This window comes from Cryptomeria japonica, chromosome 10, assembly GCF_030272615.1.
Source record: "Cryptomeria japonica chromosome 10, Sugi_1.0, whole genome shotgun sequence".
Classification (NCBI taxonomy): domain Eukaryota; kingdom Viridiplantae; phylum Streptophyta; class Pinopsida; order Cupressales; family Cupressaceae; genus Cryptomeria; species Cryptomeria japonica.
In genome coordinates this window covers 234,755,561-234,782,804 of record NC_081414.1, presented here as the reverse complement: position 1 = coordinate 234,782,804, position 27,244 = coordinate 234,755,561, and the positions used below count along the sequence as shown (strand labels likewise).

The window sequence follows — 27,244 nt, the reverse complement described above, 5'->3', positions numbered from 1 at the left end:
ATGAGGCTACCAGAGCGGCAGTTTGTTAACTGTTGGCGAACTGGGCAACCATTAGCGGTCAGTGGGGCTGCCGCCACTGGCGGTCAACAAGACCACTATCGTTGGCAGCTAGTAAACGACTAGCCTTGCAGTGTAAAAAAACACCGCAAAAAATAATTTTTTTTGGACAAAATTTTGGAAAATTTCATATGGTACGGTCTATACGACCAAAAATTTAAAAAAATTGCCTTTCAGATCCCTGCACCCAAATTATATCAAATTATATATCAAAATTCGTCAAATCAACTGCCTGAAGCCACTCGTGAGGTCCCTTTTGGGCCCAAAAAGCTCCAAATTTTTAGGTACCCTCTAGAACAAAGAAAAACCCTCAAATTTCAAACCCTTGTAAAATGGACATTGTGTATCCAATTTCAGCAAAACAAAAGGCGATCTTGACTTTCATGAGCCTCCTGGAACTGATGGTGAGCTCCAAATTAACCCAAGGTGAACAATTTTCTATGTAAATGAAAATAATCTCCAAAAAATTGAATAAGAATCTTCAGATTTGGAGCTCTGATACCATATTAGAATTTGTGAAATGTGAATCCCACAAGCCCAATTATTTTATGCAAGAATACCTATCACACAATAAGAGAAAATTGAATAGCAAGGAGAATTGAAGACAATTAACAATAATTGAATGTATTGCTTTGAAATTGCTTATTGCTTATTGTTTGAGTTACAATGAAGGATATTACATCCTTATAAATCTACAAGATAGACTGAGAGTGGAAATAGAATGCATGAATCAGTCAAGTATGCACAAAAAGCATAATTAACTAATTAAATACATGAAACTCTCAAAAATCTAAACATAGTTTGGTTTTCCTAGTTTGCACTATGCATGGAGATAAATATTATTTAATTATTCATAATTAATTAATTAACTAACTAATAAATGACAATAATTAATTACTAACTAAGGCATTGATTATTGAGTGAATTAATATAATTAAGTGAATAATTAATATATGAATTATTTATTCCAACTATACATACATGAGTACGTACATATATACACACATGCATACATACATACATACATACATACATACATACATACATACATGCATATACCTATATGTCTATGTGTATGCATACATATAGTCATGATACATTGTATGTTACATTGCATTCATAAACCTTCCAAAACAAACATAAAATAAAATATAAAACTGAATTCATTGAAGCCATCATAGAAATCAGACATAAATCGTAGATGCAAATATGAATTGTCCCACGCATATTGAAATTTAAAAATCAACTTCCACAAATTAATGCATTCATTTACCACATCTGAATGATTCAATAAGGGTGAATTTCCATGGTCATTTTCATTACAAATTCCTCTATTTTTACTGAATATCCTTTATAATATTCAAAGCTTAGGAATGCAACTCTGATATAAGGATATCTTCATGTTTCCATAAATCAATATACTATTTGTAGTCCATATATTGTTTTAAGTGAACTATATGTATGTATGTATATGCATATGCATATGGATATGAATTTCTCAGCATGGATATGTATGAATTTATGTAAGGATCTAATTTCATGCAATATTGTAAGGATTATTTAATGTGAGAACCTTACTACCCCTGATTATTATAATTTTTTTGCAGGCATGCGAGAGCATTGAGAGCTGAACCAAGTAGATGATCAAGCCTTCCATATAATTGTGTTCATTAACACACTTAATTTTTATGGGAAATTTTGCTCTATAGGATTTAATATTTTTGTATTATGTGATTTTATTTTGCTCATAAATTTGTTCTTCTAATATGTTTATATGATACATGTATGCATCTATGTGTTTTGGTAGTCATTAAGGACTTATCCAAAATATAGGGAAGACAACAAGCCTTTACAACAAGTAAAGCCTTTATGACTTTACTTTGGCAATGACCCAATAGACAGTGTGTTTTGTATTTATGTATTTATGAGTAAAATACATAAATAAATGTATAAATATATTTATGTTTGTTCTTTTATTTACTTAAATGTATAAATTTTCTCTTCTTTACTAAAATGTATTTATGTTTTCTCTCTTCTTTAATCAAATGTATAAATGTATGCATATACATATGCTATGTTTGCTCTCTTCTTTGCTGAAATGTATATCTTTTTTTACTCAAATGTATAATTGTATGCATATGTATTCATATTTATGCATATCATACGCATACATATGTATGCATATGCATTCATGTAGTTGTTTTTTATCTTCTTTACTAAAATGTATTTATGTTTGTTTTTTTATTTACTCAAATGTATAAATGTTCTCCTCTTTACTAAAATGTACGTATGTTTGTTCTCTTCTTTACTCAGTAGTATAAATGTATGCATATATATATATATATATATATATATATATATATATATATATATATATATATATATATATATATATATATATATATATATATATATATATATATATATATATATATATATGTTTATTCTCTTCTTTACTTAAATGTATACATCTTCTTTATTAAAATGTATAATTGTATGCATTTGTATTCATATATGTATGCATATGTACACACACACATATGTATGGTTTGCATACATGTATGCATGCGTATGCATATGTACACAAACATATATGACTTAAATATAGAAAATAAACCGAGAAAAGAATAAACATATATGACTGAAACTTAGACAATAAATTGAGAGAACAATAAACATATATGACTAAAACATAGACAATAAACCGAGAAAACAATAAACACACATGACTATAATAGGTTCAATATATAATCATGATATATAAGTTCAATATATAGCAACATTAACATCATGACATTTTATAATCATGATAGTTAGCACAAAATCAACATTTGACTTTACAAATGTGAGGTCTGAAATAGTACAACATCGACATTATGACATTTTAAAATCATATCAGAGTTATATCCTAACTCTATCTGCATTAATAGATTGCACAAAATCAACATGTATGTATTAGCAATATCTGATCTGCTTTGCACGACAAATGCCCAAAATATGCTGCAACATCAATCAAAATGCAAAATTCATCAGACTTAATCAATTATCCATATGGGTAGGAAAAGGAGGAGGTGTCACATATCCATGGGTAGCACTCTCTGGTCCAATTGTAGGTGCAATTTATTGGTTAGGACAGGCTTGAATGCAACTTGCTATACGAGCATGCAGTGCCCGATTTGCCTCTAAATTTAGTTTCAAGTGGTTTGAGTAGGTAGAGCTAGTCCCAACTTGCATATTACTAATAGTTGCAAAGGTCAGGGACAAGAGGTTGATCATATCAATCAGAACTGAGTGTTGGGGGTAGAGGATCATGTGTTGTACACATATGTCTATTTCTCTCTGCTTGTTTTTCTTTCTTTTCAACTGCCCTTCATTCTCAATCAACCTTGGCTTGCTATTATCTCCTTGCCTTCTCCTCATTTATAATCAACCTCTCCCTGTCTTCTTGCACTTTTCTTACTTGTTTCTCTTCCTAGGTGATTGCTTCCCTTTCAATTCGATCCGCTTCATGTTTTGCCTTCCTCTGCCTCATTTGCTACTTTTTACGCTCTTGCAATTCTTCATTTCTCTTCCTTTGCGCCTCTTGCTCGTTGATAATTTTAATGTCATCATCGGATGTCAATATTTGGGATTGCCTACAAAGGAAAATCACTTATATCTAACCTCCATGTGATGTTCGATTCACCCACTGCACTAGAAGTCTCAAGAATTGGGTAGTTGATCTTGTCAATTGTTGCTCATCCTCTTGGGTGCATGGCATAAAGTTGGCTTCTTGATCACTAATGTTGTTCTCATTTTCATCTTCACAATCACCACCGGTTTGTTGGTCCCAATCTGCTCCATTTGTGAAGTATTGGATTACCTCAATAGTATCCATTTGTGGTGGGGTTGGCATGGAAAGGGAGACTTCGTCAGTCATGAAATTTGTTTGCAATCTAATATTTATGGTTGCTTCCTCAAGACATTTTGGTTGGCTATCTTGTGTTGGAAAGTTGAGACCATTTGATGTAGTATTCATTCCCTCATTACAGGCTTCTTGCACAAAAAGGATGTCTAGTTGGCTGGTTTGTGGTGGTAAATAGACACCTTCAAGTGTAGTTTGTGTACACTCATTGGAAGCATTGTAATTTTGAACAAATACATCAATATCATCCTCATTGTAACCAAACAACTACAAGAAGGCCACTGTTGTAATGTGTTTTGGTTGATCCTCCATTGTAACTACATCAACCTCTATTCTAGTAGTTTGAACATCCTCTTGAACTTTAAAGGTCTTGTTTGGCCTCATATCTCTTTTGAGAGAAGACCAATTTAATGGCGAAATTTTAGTCCCACAGATGCCACTTACAATATTTCATGATGCCAAAGCTTGGTTGAATGCTTTGCTTGCAAGAGTTGCTAAATCTTCCTGTCCGATTTTAACGTGCGGGTTGTTTGCTATCCATATGGTCCTTTGTTGTTTGAAGTCATTCATGCAAGGTGATAAAATACTCACATCGAGTGGTTGTAGCATGTGGCTAGTATGAGTAGGTGATGTTAGCAAGTCAATTCTTAAATGCCTTGCCTCTTCAATTGTCTTGAAGGCCACGTGGATGCCATGACCGTCAAAGATAAGAAGTACCCTACTAGTGGGTGAAACCCCACCAAGGATCGAAGCTGCAAAATGCTCTAACCAGTTAAGAAATAGCTCCTTGTCATCCATGCATGTTCTTGGATTGTCATGCATACCACTAACTCATAATTTACAATGTAGTTCTACATGTGCCTCTGATATTTGAACAAGTAAAACCTAGGAATACTTGTCCCAGTTGCACTAACACAAGCCAAAACTATGATCCACTCTCTACATTTTGAAATGAGGTGTGGTACACATCTTTATCCCAATTTAGCAATCACTCACATGCCATAGTTCCTACTATCTTGCATCCTAGTCTCATCATAGTTCCAAATTTTGCTTGAACCATAGTGGCACAAGTTGTAAATATTCTCCGGTTTGTCATAGAATAATGCCACGATTGAAGGTCATAGCATGATTTCTCTATTGGTATCCACTCCTTCGGTTGTTCTAATTTTCAAATTAGGGTGCCTTATCAAAAACCTACCCACCATGATCTCCCTGGCATCCTATTTGTGAATGGGTTGACCCTATTTCTAGTTATTTGGGCAATGGTGGATTGAAGTTGGCTAACCTACACTCCATGACCAAATTCAACCATGTATTTTCACCACTAGGAAACTTTAGCCTCATCCTCTATTGATAAGATGGTATGTAGTCCCCTCCTCTTTGTGCTTGTAATTCCCATCACTCATAACCTCAAAGTGGTATTGGGGATACCATACTTGATTGATGCACCTTTGACTAACATGTTGTTGTCTTCTACACTGGTAATTGCTCTTTTCATGTCATCTATTGGCCAATTTTTAAGGGGCACATGTGAGGGAAACTACACATTACATGATTCATGAATAGGTTGAATAATAGTTTTAGCAATAGGCTCTTAGCTCACTTCCTTAGTGAAATGCATCCCACAAGTGAATCTAACTATTTGCCTTCCTCTTGATCTATTTCTCTTTTTACCTCATGCCATAATTTCACTTAACCTGCACCCATACAATGTAATATACAATGTGTCATATTTTTTTTGTAATTTGTTAAGGCTTAGGACTACAATGTAACATATAGTGATATATGTATGAAAACAACAATAAGAATTCTAAAATTAGCCAATTACAAAATTAAATAAATTATAAGTGTTTATCCATATAGGCCCACTCACATTTTTCACAACAATGTTAGGAGCGTGTGGGCATTTAATTATGTGACCTGGATCCTTTTATGTCCACCATTAGCCATGTACATAGCTTGGTTGGTACGCATTTTGAATATTAACTGAGCTCTAAAAACTTCTTTTTTTGGCAAATTTGGGGCATATATGTTTGTTGCCTTCTTTACTTAAATTAGTAAATGTATGCATATGTATACATATATATTTTAGACAACAACACTGGAAGGTAGACATATGCATACATATGTCGTGTGTCATTGAGGCCTAAAAATAATCCACAATAGAAATGAAAGATAGACACGTAATTTTTTGTTTGGCGTTGTGACAATCGATTGTTTTTGTAGGTATCAATAGTTAATGAAAGGGGAATTCATTTAAAAAAACTATAAATTCAAAGGGCAAGAGTGACAACTATATTTGGTGCAAAATGTAAGTGGGATGAAAGCACTAAAGATCAATGCAAAAGGCTCTTCAATTGTGAGGATAATAAGGTTAGGGAAGAAATTTTGATGGTGTTAAAAAGGTGTTATGCCTCTGGTAAACATGTGCATGATGGAGAGGTGTATAGATAGTTTTTCACTCCACTAGCCCAGGCATTCCCTGGATGTGGCAAGAAAGGTTGGGAGGAAGCTCGCTATTAAAGATAACTAGCCTTCTATTTTGAAAGATTTGGATGATATACAAATGGGCGAGATTTCTAGATATCTCAGACAAATATTTGATTTGATTAGGGAGGGTAAGGAAGAGAAGTTGTAGAAAGCTTGGTCCATTTTCAAACATTGTGCGATGAAAGAGTATTTTGGCCCAATTAATGTGTTTAATATATCTAATCACAACCTCTTTTTTGAAGAGGATATACAATGTATCTAGGATTTTGGTGCACAAATTTCCTTATCCCTGGACCATGGCAATTGATGTAATGTTTTTTTTATTTTAATCAATGAAGGGAGGTACTACCCCCATATTGGCACTCATCTATTTAAAATGTGTTGTGAGAGTAACTCTATAGATTTAATCCCTACTTGAAATCATATCATTGATGTGAATTTGACAAAATAGGTCTAATTAATTTCACATTATAGATGGAGACAATAATAGGTGTACATTCTAAGTCAGAAATTGAGAAAATAACAATATTCTCATTACATTTCATGATTAATAAACAGGGGTTTTAAATAAAAGCAGACAATAATATATATATTTTTCACATTATGCGTAATGATTTTTACATTATAAAGTGAGAGAGATCATTGAAATGAAACTATCAAAATATTGTGACGGTAACTCTACATATTTAAACCCTACATGAAATAATATCATTGATGTGAATTTGATAAAATATGTGTACTGATTTTCATATTATAAAGTGATAGAGATAATTGAAATGAAACCCTCAACGCCATAGACAAAAATGATGAAAAAACTAAGCAAACTGCATGTACAAAGGAGCAGAAATCCAACATTGAAGATCAAATTATGTATGTTTTCATTATGTTTTTATGTATGTGTTGCAAGGTGTGTGCCCTTGGTCTCCTTGTGTTGTGCAGCGCAACACAAGGGTTTGTGGCATGGCTTAACTACCTCCTGTGGATTCTATAAGTCTAGTGGTTGTATTGAGCATTAATAGGTCGATCTTTTGGTGCAATGACAATGACACTTGCCAACAATTGGTATCACAGCTTGGTCACAGGTCGAAACCTCCTCGCTTGCACTGGGGGGGATTGTTGCAAGGTGTGTGCCCCCGATCTCCTTGTGTTGTGCAATGCAGTGCTTGGGTTTGGGACATGGCTTAACCACCTCCTATGGATTTTATAAGCCTAGTGGTTGTATCATGCATTAACAGGTCAATCTTTTGGTGCAACGACAACCACACTTGTAACAAGTGGTATTAGAGCTTGGTCATAGGTTCAAACCTCCTCGCTTGCACTAGGGGGGATTGTTGCAAGGTGTGTGCCCTTGGTCTCCTTGTGTTGTGCAGTGCAACGCTCGGGTTTGTGACATGGATTAACTGCTTCCTATGGATTCTATAAGTCTAGTGGTTGTATTGGGCATTAACAGGTCGATCTTTTGGTGGAACGATAACCGCACTTGTAACAATATGTATATGAATTATGTGTGTATGTATGTATGCATGCATGTATGTATGTATGTATGCATGTATATGTAATATTTTTTATGTATGTATGTATGCATGTATTTATATGCATTATGTATAAAATGAAAAATATCATTTGAATGAAACCCTTCATGCCATATAGATCATCATTTGATAGTAAAATGAAATGCATATATGTTTGTGATATATTGTTATGTATTGCACACACACACACACACATGTGTGTGTGTGGACAACAACCTTATACCCATTAAATTTTATTATTATAAACTAGGGACATAATAAAAGTAGGAGATGCAACAGTTAAAGATTTATTTGTCATGTGATTTAAAAATTGATATTGTTGCTGCTTAACATCTAACAAGATGCAGATGATACAAATGCAACTCACATGTGATTAAAAAATTAATGATGTTAATATATTTGGACCCTAAGAATAATAAAAGTAAATTGATTGAAAATAGTATATCAATTTATGAAAAAATGAACTAACATCTAGATACCAATCTGAATAATTGAGAAAGTGCAGAGGGTGCCTTTTTGAGGTCTGAATATTGCAGAGGATATTCAGTGAAAATAGAGAAGAATTCGTAATGAAAATGACCTTGGAAAATCCCTCTTATTAAATCATTCGAATGTGAAAAATGAATGCATTAATTTGTGGTAGTTGATTTTAAAATTTGAATATACGTGAGAAATAATCGGTCATTTCATACTTGAATCTGCAATTTATGTATGATTTCTATGATGGCTTCAATCAATTGAGTTTTATATTATATATATTTTTGTCTCATTTCTATGATGGCTTCAATGAATTCAATTTTATATTTTGTTTTATGTCTGATTTCTTTGATGGCTTCAATGAATTTAATTTTATATTTTATTTTATGCTTGTTTTTTTTTTATTTGGGAGCCTTACATCAATTATTGCAAATGCAGGTACCAAAAGTAGATGGAGAAAATACATGATGAGGTGAAAGGAACTCTGGGAGAAAGTGCAATTTATAGCCTTAAAAAGTTGATAGTTGTTTTACATTATGTCATACTATGCACCAATAGCTATGCACATGTAAATGTAAATTCAATGTATTTTTACTTTTGAGCCATTGTTTTGAGTGGTAATTGTAAACATAAATCTTTTTTATAAATGAAAAAATGACTTATTTTGTGCAACTTGCCTTGTATGGGAAAAATAAATGTACGAATAGTGGCTTTTTTTTTTCAATTTTTTTTGGTTAACTACACATTATCTAGTGAACATGTATTGGTGTATAAGAGAATATTTTTTGGTTTAATTAAAATTATGTAATGACTAATTTTTTAAATTTATTTTTTACTTTTTTATAGGGGGTTAGGTTGACAAAAAGCGATCTACTATTGGAGCGTGATCCACAACTGGTACTCTTTCCCTAGTTTAAACTAGTACTTGCACCAAAAGAAGGTGCAATGGTTACGCCGATAGTAAAATATAGTTTGATTAATATATTGGATGGTACCAAAAATCATAGAGAGTAAAAATTGATTTTATTAGTGATTAATATATAATATTAAAAGAATTAAGAACATAGTATCAGCATGGAAAGTTCGTTGGTTGTCTTTATCAAGCATAATTTTGCTTATCAAGTCAGTGTTAGCAGTTATTCCCAATTATTATATGTCAGCAATTAAATCTCCTAGTGGAGTCATCCACTAGATTGAAAAATTGATTAGAGACTTTCTTTGGAGGGACAACAAAATAGAGGAAAAAAAGGTGCCTTTAATATCTCTAAAGGAGATGTCTCTTGATAAAGGAGGTGGGGGAGTAAGATTGCAAGATCTTTCCAAGAGGAACATAGCTTTTGGGGGGAAGCTTGTATGGAAAATGTTTACTAATCCAAATAAGAAATGCTGTAAGACTATGCAAGAGAAATATCTGGACTCTTCGAATCCTCTTCGTATTATCTCCATCCTAGATCCGCCAAAGGGCTCAACTGTTTGGAACTTTTTGGTATCAACTTGAGAAGTTATAACAAGATATGTCCCTCGGGAGGTTCACAACAGTGAAAGTGTGATGTTTTGGGAGGATTACTAGAATGGCTTGCCACCTTTGGTCCAAATAGCTTCTCTGCTTTAGGTTAATCAGATTGTCAAGAATTATTGGGGTTCTTATTTGATAGACTATGTATGTGGAGTAGATCTTTTCTCGGGGAAAGCATTTTGGAAGGATAGTTTGGAGCTGCCCATTGATGATGAACAAAAAGCTTGTCTTCAAAAGATATTATTGGATAGAGTTGTACATATTTCAAATAAGCAAGATAAGCTAGTTGGGGCACCTGCAAAAGATGACAACTACTCGATTAAAGCTGGCTATTTTGTTGTTAGAGGTGTGGAAAATCAACATTTTAAGCATAAAGCATTCTCTTTTTGTTGGGATAGTGATGTTCTCCCCAAAATTGGTTGTTTTTATTGGCTAGCTTTAAGAAAGAGGATTTTAACTAGTGATAAATTGGTTAAACTGCATATTGCTCAACCCTTTCATTGTGTGTTATGTGATGAGGTTGTTGAATCAATTGATTGTTTGTTCTTAAGATTTTCTTTAGCCCAAAAATGCTGGTGTTTTGTTATGAACAATCTTAATTTGCCAATGCTATTGCCTAACACATTATGGGAATTGTTTCAATCCTAGCCCATTCTTTTTTCCAATTCTGTTTTTGCATGCATTTGGAGGTGTATTCTAGCTATTGTCATATGGTCAATTTGGTGGGAATGAAATAGGAGAATCTTTAGGCAGATTGCTTCTCCTTTGCAAGTGATATTGGATGGTTTGGAGAAATATATTTCAGAGCAGGTGAATGCATTTGTGAAGTGCAGAACTAGTAACTATCTTTTTACTACTTGGGGATAGTCTCATTATCAAGGAATGGAAAAGATTATGTGTCCCTTCTTTCACATATTATTTTGGGTGTGGCAAACCACCAACTGATAGGTCAAAGATTTGTTGGCAACCTCCAAATCAAGGTTTTGTGAAAGTTAATTTTGACGGTTCCTCTAGAGGTAACCCGAGATCCTCAGGGATTGGAGTGTGCATTCGAGATCATTTAGGTAATCCTTTGGCATTCAAAACATCTGCTATTCCTTATGGTGCAAATAACATGGCTGAGGCTCAGGCCTTGTTAAGTGGTGTGACAATGGCAAAAAAGTTAAGATTTTTGAAAATTCACATAGGAGATTCAACTGTTATTATCAATGCTAGCATAAAAAGGCAATCTTATAACTAGAAGATATCCTACATTCTTCATCAAGCTTGGGCATTGAGAAACTCATTTGAAGAATGTGTTATATCTCATATTTTCAGGGAGGGCAATAAAGTTGTAGATGTTTTAGCAAATTTGGGGTGTGACCAAGTTGAAGTAGATTCTATTGTTCTCCATCATAAAATTGAAGACTTTCCTCCTCTTGCATAAGTCATAACTTATGAATTGGTCTGGTGATATGGTTGCCCTCCATTGTTTTCTATGGTCTGTAGATTGGTATGGGGTTTTTTGGCTTTGCATTGTCTTAGTCATGTATTTTCTTTTGGCTAAAATTATAGAGGGGTGGCTTAAGTTTATCAAGTTGGTTGATAATCAACTTAGGGGCTATCAGTTATTAGACTGCTTTCGATTTAGACATGTGCTTTTTATGTGGTACCATGTGTTAGTGGTGGATGACTTATTCATTATTGCCCTTTGTGCATCGGTAATCATAAGTACATTATTCATGTGGGGTGATTGTGACTAATCTCAGAAGCAATGATTTTAGTTTGTATGAGATATTTTGTGGAGATTTCGAAGTATGTGAAATGTCCTTAACATGATTTGCATTTATTCAATGGAGTTGGTTTTATCATCATTCTTCAACATCGTTCATGATGCCCTGAGACATTATTTGAAGGCTTCATTTACAGAGCGTGTGACGGATCTTTCTTCCTCGCATTTTGTAAGACTTATGCTCCTCATCGTTCTTTTCTTCAGACCCTTACTACACAATGGAATACTCCTTGAGAAATTATAAGGTGCAGTTGAAAATTAAAAATGGGAGAGACCTTTCGAGGACCACATTTTAGTTGTTCAGCTTGGTCAAGCATTCAAACTACAATGCTAGCATTTTAAGCGCTCTGTTCTTTGCATTTTAGGTGATGATCTTTTATATCCCCAAGAAAAGAGGTTGATTTTTCCTTCCCAGCTAGTCTCGATTTTTCTTTTGAATGTGCTTGATGTTTTACAATGTTGGAATAAGTTTCAAAATGTAGCTTCCAAAACTGTTAGAGAGGAATTTGTGGTGGGGGATAACCTTCTTGCTGCAGTTAGGTTGTATTACCTTTGGAATGGCAACGGTTTGGTTGGAGGATTTTTTCCAAGGCATTACTTGTAGAATGAAGATGAATTTGTCTAGAATTTTGATAGTATCAATCGCTCCCTTGATGTCTAGAATGTTTGCCCATTTTAGCATGCTACCAGGAATGTAGGCAGAGTTCTATCTTTAGAAATTAAAAGCAAAATCTATACAAAAATTCATGCCATAATAGCAACATTTGGGCATGACCATGTTTTGATTAAGTAAAAGCAGGTATTTGAAAGGTACCTGAACCTTTTACAAACCAAGAAAATAGAAATTCTAAAAAAAGTGCCTGATCACTTCAAAAAGACAAAATGAACCCATCGGATGGGCACAGCTTAATTTGGGCACGACCATGTTTCTCTCAATTCAATAATTGTGTTTCAATAGACTATGAATGTATATGATGAAGTTATCCAGCTGGAGTCTCAGGGTTTATCCCCTACAAACGAAGATCATTATAGGGAAGCTTTGACCGACTTTATACAAGGTTTGATGCCTATTGTTTCTCACTTGTCTGTCATTGAAGGTGTATCAAATGATTTGGCAAGGTTGAGAATGGACAATAATTTGTTTGCCTAGTCGATGGAGGAGTGAAGTGAGCTTTCTACAAGTGGGTTAATTTTTTGGGATTCTTTTTTAGCAGTCCTATGTCACTTTGGGCATATTAATTTTGTATCAGCCTTATTATATGCAGTGTTTAAAGTTTAGATATCTTCTTTGTACGTATGTGAATATTGATATCTTCTTATGCCGCTAGAAGGAGTTCTATGTACCTATGGTCTCCTAGTGGTGTTTTTGGCTAGTGGAGATCTATTTTGAAAACCAAGTACTAAGCATAAGCAAATTTTACTACTCTTGGGCCATAATCTTTCTGGATATTGTCCTTTATTGGACTATTGGTAGTCTAAATTATTTTTAAACTTTGCATATTTGGCATGGGGAGAGATCTGATAGTCTTGTGACATATCTGTAATATGTAATTGAGTAAGGAGTGGAGGTTTTCTTCAGTAGTTCTTTCCTCTAGGAGCTCTTGAACCAGGTATTAATATTAATATAATATATATTAGTGGCTTGCCACTTTCGCTTATATATATATAGATGAACAAATTTTGAAGTGTAAAAAACTAACCATAAATGAATGCAAATTAATTTGAGGAGTAGAATTGCAAATTATACCTTCACTATATAGATATAATACACATTGAAATATCGAAATTCATATAAAGTACAGTTTCTTTATGTTGTATTTTTTTGGATTCTTTGTTTACATAGTAAAAAACACAACCTTATATATGCGGTAGTCTCTTTGTTTTTGCTTAATTGTGTTTGAATTCATCACAATGGCTGGTGCAAGATGCAAGATGCTATTGATTATTTCTCTACATATTATTTGAATTAATGCACTACATATAACCACCAATTTGCCTTGTTTTAGTAATCATCTATAGTAAGTTGTGCAAGAAAAATATCCTCCTTTATAGAGATTGTGCTATGTTTTACACATACATAAAAGTTCATGGGGATTGTTCTTGAATTGAAAAACCCAAAAAGATTTTAGAGGCGAAGAGAAAGGATAACTAAGTGTACATATGGTTGAGGACGATAATACAAAATTTTGTATATTTTTTGAATTGTGACACTTGTAAAGAAGAATTCTTAGCAAGCAACAACAAGTATTCAATGCTTATTTTATGCGACTTGTATTCAACGTTTTCTTTATGATACTTTTTATTATTCAACATTTACTTTATGATACTTTTTATTAAGTATATTATTAATTGTTCATAAAAGATAAAACATAATGGTACTTGTTAATACTAATACAATGAGTTAAGATACAAATTTCCAAATAGATTTATGATTTTCTTTATAAATAAATATTATGATAAATTTAATGACAAACAAAGGGAAAATCATCTTCTTTTTATTACACCATCAAATTAGTTTTTTTAATAGTCACTACATTTTATCACTATACTAAATAAATTATGAAAAATGAATAATTTGTAGTATTTTATAGAAAAAATTACTATTATGTGTCTTTTTTTAATTTATTATAGCACATAATTGAAACTAAAAATAATACATAAGTAAATAAAAAATTCTCTCAAATTTGTATTTATAGTTAATTTGCAATTAGTAATAATAAAATGTTTAGATTTGCAATATATTACTAAAATACTTTTTTATTTATGCATGTATGGAACCATTTTTTTTGTTAAAATAATACATCTTTATGGATATATTTTTTTTTTATATTTGTGAATTTAAGACTTAAAAACTCTTATGGAACATCCAAAATAGCTAGAAAAAAGTTTTAAAAAATAGAAAGCTTCAGGAAAACCCATTTTTAAAGATTTTATTCTCAAACTAATAGATATTCTTAATTTTTGGGAGAGCTTAAAAAAACAAAAATAATCTATAAGTTGATATGCATATTTGGAGTATGTAAATCCTTCCAAATGTTGTCTAAGATCTCTCCCATTTTTTAGATGTAAACATTGACACTCACTTTTAATAAACTATTGATGTTGATAAGAGATAGATTAATATAAATCACTACTTAAAAAATGTAGGTTATAAAATTTGATTAAAAAAATTATATAATTAAATTCAATTTTAATAATTAATATACATTTAAAAAATTGTATAAACTGTTATTTATATTTTCATTTGTCTAAAAATTATAACTCATTTGTCTAAAATTTATAAAACATCATAATCTAACATAATATGAACAATAAATTAATTATCAACTACAAATAAAAAAATCTAAAATTTATAGTACACTAACAATAGTTGTTGATACTACAGAATCTAGCAGCAGGCGGAGGGTTTCATAATGGTGGCAGGTGGGTTTCAGCAGGATCTGTAACTGGTGTTTTCTAGGGTTAGTCAAAAGGTGGAGCCCCCAAACTAGCTGACAATGCAAAAAAGCAGGGAGAGACTCACTCGAAAGATGGTGGGGACCCGAATACGGGGTTTAGGTGGACCCGGGCGACGGGACCCCTAAGGTGGGTTTTGAAATCTCTCCCTGCGAAAATGGGGAGTCAAGGGATCCTCAATCAAACTGTAAAGCGGAAAATTGAACCCTAGGTGTTCTCCCCCACTCCAAGGAGAAAGGGGGTCACTAGGATTGACGGTTTTCACTTAGGAGGGACTTTACATTCAAAAGAGGGGTTGAAACCCACAAGATCCAATCCCACACAATGCAGGATTGGATTCTAAATGAGTTTCAAGGGTTGAGACATCAAGGATACCCTCTTTTGTAAAGATTGTAGATAGAAATATTGAACTAGGAATGTATGTAGAAGCAAGAAAGATTCGCTTATAAACAGAGATAGGGATATGGGATGAAGCTGCGGACCTGGAATTAGCAGTAAAATGTCGAGATGATGCTGTTCTGCAAATTCGGGCGAAAGTTGACGGGACGATGGCGCCCGACGTGCACACGGTCCTCCGAAAAATACGCGAAATGAAGGGGGATATGTTCGTCTCTGCACAAGGATTCCAGATCTTCAATTACAACCGCGTACCTGCAACCTACACACAAAAAAGAGAGGACGATTGGGGGGTTAGGGATTAGGGGTTTGCCTTTAGGTCAAACCCCGGTTTTGGAATTAACCAAGAAATGAGAACGCTGTAAATGTAAATGTTTGTAATGTAAACAAGTACTAATACCTTGTTGTAAGAATGTTTGTATTCTTACATGCGAAGGTGTAATGTATGTTGTATGTTGTAAGTGATCTCCTCTTCAATGGTTGAATCCTTGTCTTGAATGCAACACTTAGCCTTGAATGGAGACTTAGAATGATCAATTGCTTAAAGGAATGCTTGAATGCTTGAATGCTTGAATGTTTGAATATCGTTTCCGCGTCTTGTACACATCTGTCCTTCCTCCTCAAAATGGGAGAGGAAATGTAGTTTATATACTTGCCAATTAGGGTTGAAAGACTGATTTTTCCGACCTTGGGCCGACATAGCAACCTTATTTTCCAATTTGCAAACTTAAAGACCCGAAGCCCCATAAGAGACCGGGCCCAAAATAGGGCCAGGGACCAGGGCGCTGGGCGCCATGGTCCCACCTCCAGGGACAACAGGGTGCAAGGAGGATTAGGCCAGGATGCTGAAAAATGCAGTTTTTGATGTCATGAACAAGTTTCGGGGTCTCCATTCAGGTTCAGTGTTGCGTCGCCATCGTGAAGACCCAAATGCAGTTGAAATTGCAAGTGTCGCAATTTTAGGACACTAGATTTAGCCCCCACTTTAGCGGGAGTATAAGCGTACGCCCATACTTCTGGTAAAGTACAAGGAAACAACATTGAAAAACTTTCACCACGTCAAGAAGGCAAGATATACCAAGCCCCCAGTGGACTAAGGATCTTACAACTTCGATTGACAAAGTAAAAGGGAAGATCACGAGGGAGAACCATGACTGTCAGTAGTAAGGTTCCCTCACTATGAGTCATGCCAGAAAGATATCAAAAATTTTCAAGGCAAAGCTAAATTTGTCAAGAAAATTTCAAGTATCTTGAAGAGATATTAACGGGGTGTATGCCCCCCTACGTTAAAGCGATCGCACACGCCTCATCGGGGGTGATTGCTTTAAGGTAGTGATACATATAGGAAATGAGAAGGAAAGGAGCACATTATCACAAGGATTTAGCCCCCAAGTGTGAGATAAACCCAAGGATAATAGACACAAAACACAAAGCACGAGGTGACTTCGCTTTCCTCGGGGTCAGTATTCTGTATGATAATTCGTGTATATCATATGTATGTATGCATAATTGTTCTTCATTCCCCAATCAAGGAAGGTCACCTAGAAGAAGGGAACACATGTGTCTTTTGAGTCAACATGAGAGAGACCAAAAGAGATCTCAATGCTTTGCATCGTCCTCAAGTAGACAACACTAAGGACAACAAATAGAAGAATGAGAATAACAAATAGAAGAAGTAACAATAGGGAGGAGAAAAGAGTCTTCTATGCTAATGAAACTAGTCTAGCACGTCATCTACCCCCCGATCTTGCTGATCAATGTTTCGGGAAGGTAGGGAACACGCTAGAGGAGGAACATCCAACACAGCAGATGGAGCTATCACAAGATCCAAACAAGGGCTATGTTCATGTTCCAAGCCACGTTGTTCTTGTCTAGGAGCTAGGATAAGTGCTTTAGAAAATTCATTAGATAAATGGTTATCAACATCAACATATTCATATTCACTATCAGAATGAAGAGAAGTAACATTTTCATCATGAATAACATTTTCATCTATATCATCATCAAGATTTATAAAAATAGGATCTTTAACTCGCACAGGATCAAGACCATCATGCATCTTATGTTTAGGAGATTTTGGCTCAATTTTCGGCTGAGGAGAAAATGGAATAATGCTAGCTGAAGGTGTTTTTGGGGATTGCAAAGTTTGAGAAGCAGCTGCCTGAGCTCTAAGATGACGCTTTCATCGGCGTTCAAGTGCAGAACGATTTCGTCTAGTCTTAGTAGGAAGTTGAGAAGATTGAGGAGGAGGAATGTTCTCATCCTTATCACTTGGGTGTTTAGGTTGTGGTCTCTTAGGTTGGATAATAGGAGAAGGAGAAGGCCTCTTCTCTCTATAAGAAGAAGGAGGAGGAACTGCTCCATATAAAGGAAGAATATTTGGTTTAGGAAGGAGACCAAGTCCATCACGACAAGGAGGTATAGGTCCACCTTTAGAAAGTTTATTAGGCATAGACATAGTCACATCCATAGGGATGGGTTGGGAATCTTCTTGAGGAAAGACATTAGTTTTATCTTTCAAAGGAAGAACTTCCTTCTCAAGAACGATAGGAATATCAAGTTTGGGTGTTCTTGGTTCACTTAGAGATATGATCATATCTTTTTTCCACTTTTGATAAGATTTGAAAAGATGATCACTTCACGGTGGAAGAGATTGGAATTGTTTAGGCCAGAAATAATCAATAGGAACGCTAGAAGTTCTTTCAGCTGGTTTAAAGAGACTATGATTGACAGTAAGAACTTCACCATTATGGGGAAATTTCAAACACTTGTGAATAGGAGAAGCAATAGCTTTCATGGAAGATAGCCAAGGATAGCCTATCTTCACACGAAATTGTTCGGATGATGGAATAATAACAAAGCTCACATCAAGGGATTTGTTATGGACCTCAATAGGTAATGTAATATAACCAATTGCAGGAGAAGAAAATGCATCAAATAATTTCACAACCACATTTGTTTCGTCATAGATCACTTGATTCAATTGCAAAGTAAAAAGAAATTCTTCAGTAATGATATTAACCATGCAAGAAGGATCAATTAGCACTCCATGACAAGGTGTATTCTTGACTTTTGCAACTATATATAAAGGACCATCAGGTGCCCTGATGGTTTCACTGGAATCAAAGGTGATGGAAGGTTCTTTAGGGATTTTCTGCTGCTCTACAAATTTAATCACATTTGGAGTCATAGACACAAGATCATCAGGCGAGACAGAGGAATCATTAGTATCGATCGCATTAGAGGTATGAGAAGGTAACGGATCAGTAAAAATCTTAAGATTTTGGTTAGGAGGAGCTACAGATGTATTGCCTTTATCATTCACACCAGAAACAGAGATAGTATTATTATCAATCAAATCTTGAATTTTACCCTTTAAAGCAAAACATTTTTCAGTATCATGCCCAGGTTGACGATGAAATTGACAAAAAGATTTGTTATCAAAATAGGGTGAATTAATCTTTGTAGGATCTATTTGCCTTATAGGAGGAAGAGTAAGCACATTTTGTTCCAATAACTTATTCATAATACTATGCAATGATTCATTCAAAGAAGTAAACTTTCTTTCTTTCTTGAAAAACTTAGAAATAGGAGGCACACTTGATGCTGCATTCACATTATTGTTGATCATGTTTTCATTGAATTTAATGGACTCTCTATTCGGTTTAAACTTCCCAAATGGTTGTTGACTACTATCACCCTTATCACTCGGAGCCATAGGATTTGCTTGTTCCATTTGACTCACAGTCAGTTGATAATTGTGAAGAGTTGCACACAACTGTTGGAAAGAAGTAAACTCAGAAAATAGAAGTTTTTCTCTAATATCTTTTTGTAAATTAGAAATAAAGATTCTTTGAATATCATTGTCAGGCACTGGAAAAGAAATTTGAGCATACAAATGCTTATATCTACCAATGAAATCAGTCACTTTTTCTTTAACACCTTGTTTACAATGCATTAAATCAATCAAAGTAACTTTAGGACTTATATTGTTTTGAAATTGTTGAATAAAAGCATTTGCAAGTTGTTGGAAAGAAGTAATAGAATAGGAAGGCAACGAGCAATACCATTGTAGGGCCTTGTCTCTTAATGTTCTAGTAAACAGTTTTGCAAGCAACCTTTGGTCATAAGCAAAATCGGTACATATTGTTTGAAAGGTCTTAACATGTGTTAGAGGATCACCCTTACCATTATAAAGCTCCAAATGCGGAATTTCAACATGTTTAGGGGGGATAGCTCGAACAATGTCAAGAGAAAGTGGGTTCGCAACATCAAATGTGGGCACACTAAACTTAGATTGATTCATAGAGGCAATTTGTTGCTGTAAAGAAGAGACAATTTGTGCAAGATTGTTAATGGTTGCTTCAGTCGAAGAATTCATATTAGACGTGTTAGATTGAGATGGAGGTGTTATGTTATTGAAAGAAGGTAGAGAGTAAGGTGGTGGGACACTATGATAGTTAGTCATAGGAGATGATTGAAAAGGAGGAACACTACAAGGAGGAATGGAATGATTAAATGAATTGCCCCCTTGCGCCAGGTTCATTTGTGGAGATATAATAGGAACACTCATTGAAGGAATGAATGAAGAAGTCGGATTGAATGAAGGAAGAGGGTTAATTGAAGAAGAAGGATTGCCCCCATGACTGGTGATCATAGGTGGAATGTCTTGTATTGAAGTAGTCATTATGTTAGATGTGAAAGTAGGTATACTAGCAATAGAAGTTGTTAAAGGAATAGAATGATTAACTTGAGTAGGAGGTTGTGTATAACCCAAAGTTTCGGCACAACTCTTCATAGGCATCACATTTGAATCCACAATGTGTGCAATACCACGCAAAATATCAATTCCATTCTTATCACTTTGAACCATACGTTTTAGACCCTCAATTAAGGGAAGAGCTTGACTATCGGGGTATTCTTGAGACATCCATTGTCGAAAATCATCAAATTGGTTATCCAATTTCGAAAGTTGTTCTTAAAAAACCTCATGGAGAGCTTCTTCATCATTAGGAGGATTAGAGGAATTACCCGTGTCCTCGTTAAAAAGGCCATTCAAATTAGGTTCCATCTCCTTAGTAATTAAACCTTGGAAAGACTTAATTCTAAGGCTTCGTCTAATGGGAACAGTGTAAGTAGGGCTTATTGTTGTAAAACTCATGCACTAAGGAGAGAGAGAAGATTTTGATTTTTAGAGGTAGCAAATTTCAATAAAATCAGCCAATCTCCTAGATTTAAGCTATTAAATACAATCAGGACAATCTCCCGAAATTTCGGAAAAAATGTCCGGGATCGTGGCGAACGGAGTGCACACGGTCCTCGCAACTTTTTTCGAAATTTGCAGGGATGAAAGTTATGATGATTTTACAGCTAACCTGAAAAAATTGAGTGATTTTACGATCTGTAGATAGGCCAAATTAAAGTTGCAATCTCAAAATTGAACCCTACCAAGATTGTTGAAAAATGCAAAATTTTGAATTTTATGATTTTAGAGGGAATACTAAAAGCAATACAGGTTTTGAAATTTAAACATTGACTCAATTTCACGCAAAATTCAATTTTGAAAGTGGAAATCAAGTTTGTTGCAATTAAACATTTAATTTCAAAAGTCACAAATTACAAAAATTTGAATAAAGCACTGAAATTTCGAATGAATGCCAACACACTTTTCAGATTTAGGATAGTAAGAAGCACAATTTTGATATGAATTTTAATTTCAACAATTTTTTGAATGATTAGAAGCCTCAATCCAAGCAATCACTAGACCAACTTTGACTTTAATTTTGAAAATGTTAGAATTGATGAAATCAGCCAAAATTTTGGATTTTAGCAGAAAAATACAGTAAGATCTAGCTCCTGAAATTTCAGAAAAAATGTCGGGGACGATGGCGCTCGGGGTGCACACGGTCCTCGCAACTTTTTTCCAAATTTTCAGGGATGAGAGATATTATGATTTTGTTGCGGAATCCAAAGTTACAGCTGATTTAGAGGTGTTTTAATTAGTGAAATCATCAGTCAAAGGCTGAATCAAGAGGGTTTTAAAAATTAGGGTTTTGACACTTAACCACTTAATTTTCAAAATTAAAGCACAGACATGATTTGACAATTTGCAGTAGAAGGGTAGATCTGAAGCAAGCATTAATAATTAAACATTTCACAAGCTCAATTACTAAAGAATATTTTAGGGTTTTTTATGCAATTAACCTCTAAAATTTGCAAAAGATCAAACATGAAAATGTAACTAAGGAAGCAAATTTTTCAGGTCTAACCATGAATAATCAGAATTAGGATGTTCACGTCAGGTTCACCAAAATGTAAAGTGGAAAATCGAACCCTAGGTGTTCTCCCCCACTCCAAGGAGAAAGGGGGTCACTAGGATTGACGGTTTTCACTTAGGAGGGACTTTACATTCAAAAGAGGGGTTGAAACCCACAAGATCCAATCCCACACAATGCAGGATTGGATTCTAAATGAGTTTCAAGGGTTGAGACATCAAGGATACCCTCTTTTGTAAAGATTGTAGATAGAAAGATTGAACTAGGAATGTATGTAGAAGCAAGAAAGATTCGCTTATAAACAGAGATAGGGATACGGGATGAAGCTGCGGACCTGGAATTAGTAGTAAAATGTCGAGATGATGCTGTTCTGCAAATTCGGGTGAAATTTGACGGGACGATGGCGCCCGGTGTGCACACGGTCCTCCGAAAAATTCGCGAAACGAAGGGGGATCTGTTCGTCTCTGCACAAGGATTCCAGATCTTCAATTACAGCCGCGTACCTGCAACCTACACACAGAAAAGAGAGGACGATTGGGGGGTTAGTGATTAGGGGTTTGCCTTTAGGTCAAACCCCAGTTTTGGAATTAACCAAGAAATGGGAATGCTTTAAATGTAAATGTTTGTAATGTAAACAAGTACTGATACCTTGTTGTAAGAATGTTTGTATTCTTACATGCGAAGGTGTAATGTATGTTGTATGTTGTATGTTGTAAGTGATCTCCTCTTCAATGGTTGAATCCTTGTCTTGAATGCAACACTTAGCCTTGAATGGAGACTTAGAATGATCAATTGCTTAAAGGAATGCTTGAATGCTTGAATGCTTGAATGTTTGAATATCGTTTCCGCGTCTTGTACACATCTGTCCTTCCTCCTCAAAATGGGAGAGGAAATGTAGTTTATATACTTGCCAATTAGGGTTGAAAGACTGATTTTTCCGACCTTGGGCCGACATAGCAACCTTATTTTCCAATTTGCAAACTTAAAGACCCGAAGCCCCATAAGAGACCAGGCCCAAAATAGGGCCAGGGACCAGGGCGCTGGGCGCCATGGTCCCACCTCCAGGGACAGCAGGGTGCAAGGAGGATCAGGCCAGGATGCTGAAAAATGCAGTTTTTGATGTCATGAACAAGTTTCGGGGTCTCCATTCAGGTTCAGTGTTGCGTCGCCATCGTGAAGACCCAAATGCAGTCGAAATTGCAAGTATCGCAATTTTAGGATGCTACACAAACCATAAGATCACGGGTGTGACAGATCATACCTTCCTATCTGGAGTCATGAGTAATCGGTGGGCCTCATTATTTGAAGTCAAACCAATTGGTAAATCTTCCTTCCCCCTATTTCTGTTATCTTTGATAAGGACAACAGAAAGATAGCTCTTGCGGTCTTGGACTAGGTGATAGACAACAAAATTGCTTTGATGGAGATTTCCCTTGTTGGTAGTTTTTCTAGTCTGAGACCTAACATCGACTTGGTTAGGGTTTTTGTGAGTAAAATATGGAAGCAGAAAGGACAGGTTGAGGTCTCTGCTATTCCAGTAGGTTTTTTCTCCTTTGCATTCTCTTGTGTTGAATATGTCCCAACTATTCTTTGCAGGGGGGCATGGGTTGTGGGAAGATCTTCACTTACCCTTAAAAAATGGGTTCCCGATATGGATATATCCAATGCTTTTTTTGAAATGGTTCCTATATGGGTGAGACTCCCAGGGCTTCCTTTGGAGTATTGGCATGAGGATATCTTTAAGGGTATTGCCAGAGTTTTTGGTGAGCTTCTCTCGATTGACCCTATGACCACTGCAAGGAAGATAATGGTTTATGATAGATTATGTGTGGAGGTCGGCCGATCTAAGGATCTTCCTTCCTCAGTTGAACTTGTTTCAAAGCTGGGTTCGCTTTTTCAAGTCACTGAATATGAATCTCCGACCTTTGTTTTCTTTTTGTGCAAGAAGGCGAGACATTGGGCAAATAAATGTCTCCAAAATATTAAGAAAGATGAAGAGAGAAATAAAGGCCCTAGGATGTGGAACCTAAACCTAGGGTGGATGGGGGTCAAGGAAACCACGAAGAGAATAAGATTCCTAAAGGACCTAATGAGATTGTAGAGAATGACAAAGATGGGGTAGAAAACCATCGGCTTGTGTAGAACGATGAGGTTAAGGAGAAAGGCCAGGAGAACAAAGTTGATGATATAGAAAATTTACAGTAGGTGTAGAACGATGAAGCTAAGGAGAAGGGCCAGGAGGTTGATACTCAAGGTTATGCCCCTTTGCAGAAGGAAGGAGAAAATAGTTTGGGAGAACAAAGCACTAATATGGTTGAGAATAGAGGAAGTTTAAGGGGGATGACTTGGAGAAAGGTGAGCTTTTGAATAATGTCAGATCTAGATGTGTTTCACCAAGTAATATAATGTATGAGGTTGAGGAAGGACAAAATAGCCCTATCTGCACCTTTAAGGACCATCAATCTTCATCGGTGTTGGGCTCTTCTTTTGAAGATATGGTTCCAAGCCTACTAAAGAATTCCAATCTCGCGGAATCTTCAACCCAAAACTCTAATGGTATCCTCTCTAATCTGGATCAGAATGTCGTCATTTTGGATACGCTGTAATCTCCAAGGAAAGAGAATAGCAGAGAAGACAAAGAAAACATAAGCCTGGATGAGATTGAGTTTGATGATGACATGAGATATATCAAAGTGGAGAAGAAGAAGAAAACGCAACAAAAGTATGGGACTGGTGTTTCTACTCACAATAGAGTAAAAGCATATTGTTGGCCTCCTCGGAGTGCAAGCAGGAAATCTAACAGATGGAAAAGAGAACAAGAATTCTTGCAAAATATTATGGATGGGTCACATAGGACGATTCATGAAAGTCTTTTTAATTCTCCTGGGAAGAAATGAAGATACTATCCTAGAACATTAGAGGTCTTAATAGTTGTCATAAATAGGATATTGTTCATAATTTTGCTAGGGACCATAAACCAGATATTCCGCTTATTCAAGAAACTAAAATGCCAAAGGAGAGAGTTGAGAAACTTAAGTTTTTCAAGTTTTGTGACTCCCTAGGTAGTAGTTCTGATGGAGCTTTTGGAGGTGTTGTTACTTTATGAAATTCACATTTTATTCAGGGTGTGCCTCTTTGTCATGATGGAAACCATGTTGTTACTTTGTTTAAGCATTCTAGAGATGGTTTCTCATGGATCTTATCTAATATCTATGCGCCTAACAACAAGGTCTCTAGAAGGAAATTTTGGGCTAAACTTTCTTCCTTTCGGAGTAACCATCCTAACATCCCTTGGCTTGTTATTGAATATTTTAATACTCCCCTCCAGGAGGTTGAGAATTTTGGAGGGTCTCAGATACAGATGGACAGTAAACAGGACCTGGCAGACTTCATCAATGATCAATGTCTTATAGATCTAGACTATTTTGGAGCTTCCTACACTTGGACTAATCGCAGGGTTGGGGATGAGTTGATACAAGTTATATTGGATCAGGCCCTTATCTCGATGGAGTGGTTACATCTATATTATTGTTCTTTAAATGTTATGATCAGAGTTGGTTTTGACCATTTTCCTATTAGCTTTGTGGCTGAAACCAAAGGTGGTAGGAGAAGAAAGTTCCCCTTTAGATTTGAAAAGATGTGGGTGTCTCATCTGAGTTTTCTTAACTGTGTTACGGAGTGGTGGAATGTTCAATTTGATGGTACTGCTCTGTTTCGCATTGCTAAAAAACTTAGGATTGTGAAGGATAAGGTTAGAAAATGGAACAAGGAGGCCTTTGATGATATTTTCTTGCTGAAAGCTGCTCTTTAGTCGGAATTGAATATAATTCAGGATAAGATCCAAAGAGAAGGTTATGCAGGTGACAATTTTGCTAAGGAGAGTGAAATTTTGTCTAAATATCATAACATTATTGCTAGGGAGGAGATTTTTTGGAGACAAAGATCTAGGTCTTTATGGCTTAATGATGGAGATAGAAACACTAGATTTTTTCATGTCACCACTCTCAATCATAGAGCGGCTAATAGAATTGATTACATCATAAAAAATGGGACTAAAATTGAGAGGGAAGAGGAAATCTATGAAGCTTGTGTTGAGTTTTTTGAAGAGCTTCTGAAGGCTAACCCTATGCTAGATCCGAAGGCCCAAAATATTTTGGTTGAGTCTATTCCTAAGCTATTGTCTAAAGATCAGAACCATAGTTTGGCTTCTATCCCTTCTAATGAGTAAATTAAGAATGTTGTTTGTTCCTTTGATGGTAACAAGGCTCCTGGCCCAGATGGTTTCCCTATGTTCTTCTTTCAGACCTTTTGGGATGTTGTTGAAAAAGACGTTACTAATGTTGTTGAAAAAGACGTTACTAATGTTGTTAAAGAATTTTTTTGAGCTAGATCTTTTCTTAAGGAACTTAATGCAACTTTTATTGTCCTTATTTTGAAGATTCAAGGTGCTAATTCTTTGGATGCCTTTCGACCTATTAGCCTGTGCAACTCATTTTATAAAATCATCTCCAAAGTTCTGACTTCTAGGCTGCTGTGGATTTTAACCCTTCTAATTCTCCGCAACAAAATGTTTTTGTCTTAGGGAGACAAATTTTGGACTCCATTATGGGGGTGAATCAGTTGTCTATTAACTTCAACCCAAATATAACTCAATCAAACTTGATGCATAATACCGGTAAACCAAACTTAATGTCGGTTGACAGTTTAACAGTTAATAACAGTGCCTATAAAGTTTAATGCATGAAACAGAAAGACAAATAACATCCACAACACATAACCCATATATTTGTACATGGAAACCCTGTAAGGAGAAAAACCACGGTGGGAAACCTTACCCACAATCAGATGATACTACTGCAGATAGTATGTGTGTACAAATGGGGTCTTCACGTGCATAAAGACCAACTGCCTAGAGCTCATTTCTCAATCACAAAATGAGAGTCACACTGACTACAATTGGATGGTTAAATCCAATGATAATGTACTGCACAAAATAGCATCTTCATATGTTGTATTTAGTATCGGTTAAGCTCTGATTGTCTTCTTCATACCTTCCTTGAATATTCAAATGATGTTTGCATGTATAGCTCTACTTATATTTGCATATACCTTATTATAATCCCTTTCCACACCTTCTCCATAATCTCATAAATGAGATCTTACATATATACCAAAACCTAAGACCAAATGTGTAGGTTTGCTTACTAAGAATATTACAATTAAATCAATTACAAATGATGCATCATGTTGGCTCAATGCATTTACAATAATAACCAATCAATAAATCATCTTCCTAACGTGTCGTGTTGATCTGGAATAGATAACGTTTTCCGGTCCATAACCTAGACCTATTTGTTGGTAACATCAAAT

At 35.2% G+C, this 27,244-nt stretch overlaps 1 protein-coding gene across 1 annotated transcript; it reads left to right on the top strand.

Annotated features, from left to right (window-relative positions):
* LOC131858874 (uncharacterized) lies at window positions 1-25,685 on the top strand. Its single transcript, XM_059212342.1, has 2 exons — window positions 1-111; window positions 24,999-25,685. The coding sequence occupies exons 1-2, from the start codon at window positions 1-3 to the stop codon at window positions 25,683-25,685; spliced, it is 798 nt and encodes a 265-aa protein (XP_059068325.1).
* Window positions 25,686-27,244: the final 1,559 nt, after the last annotated feature.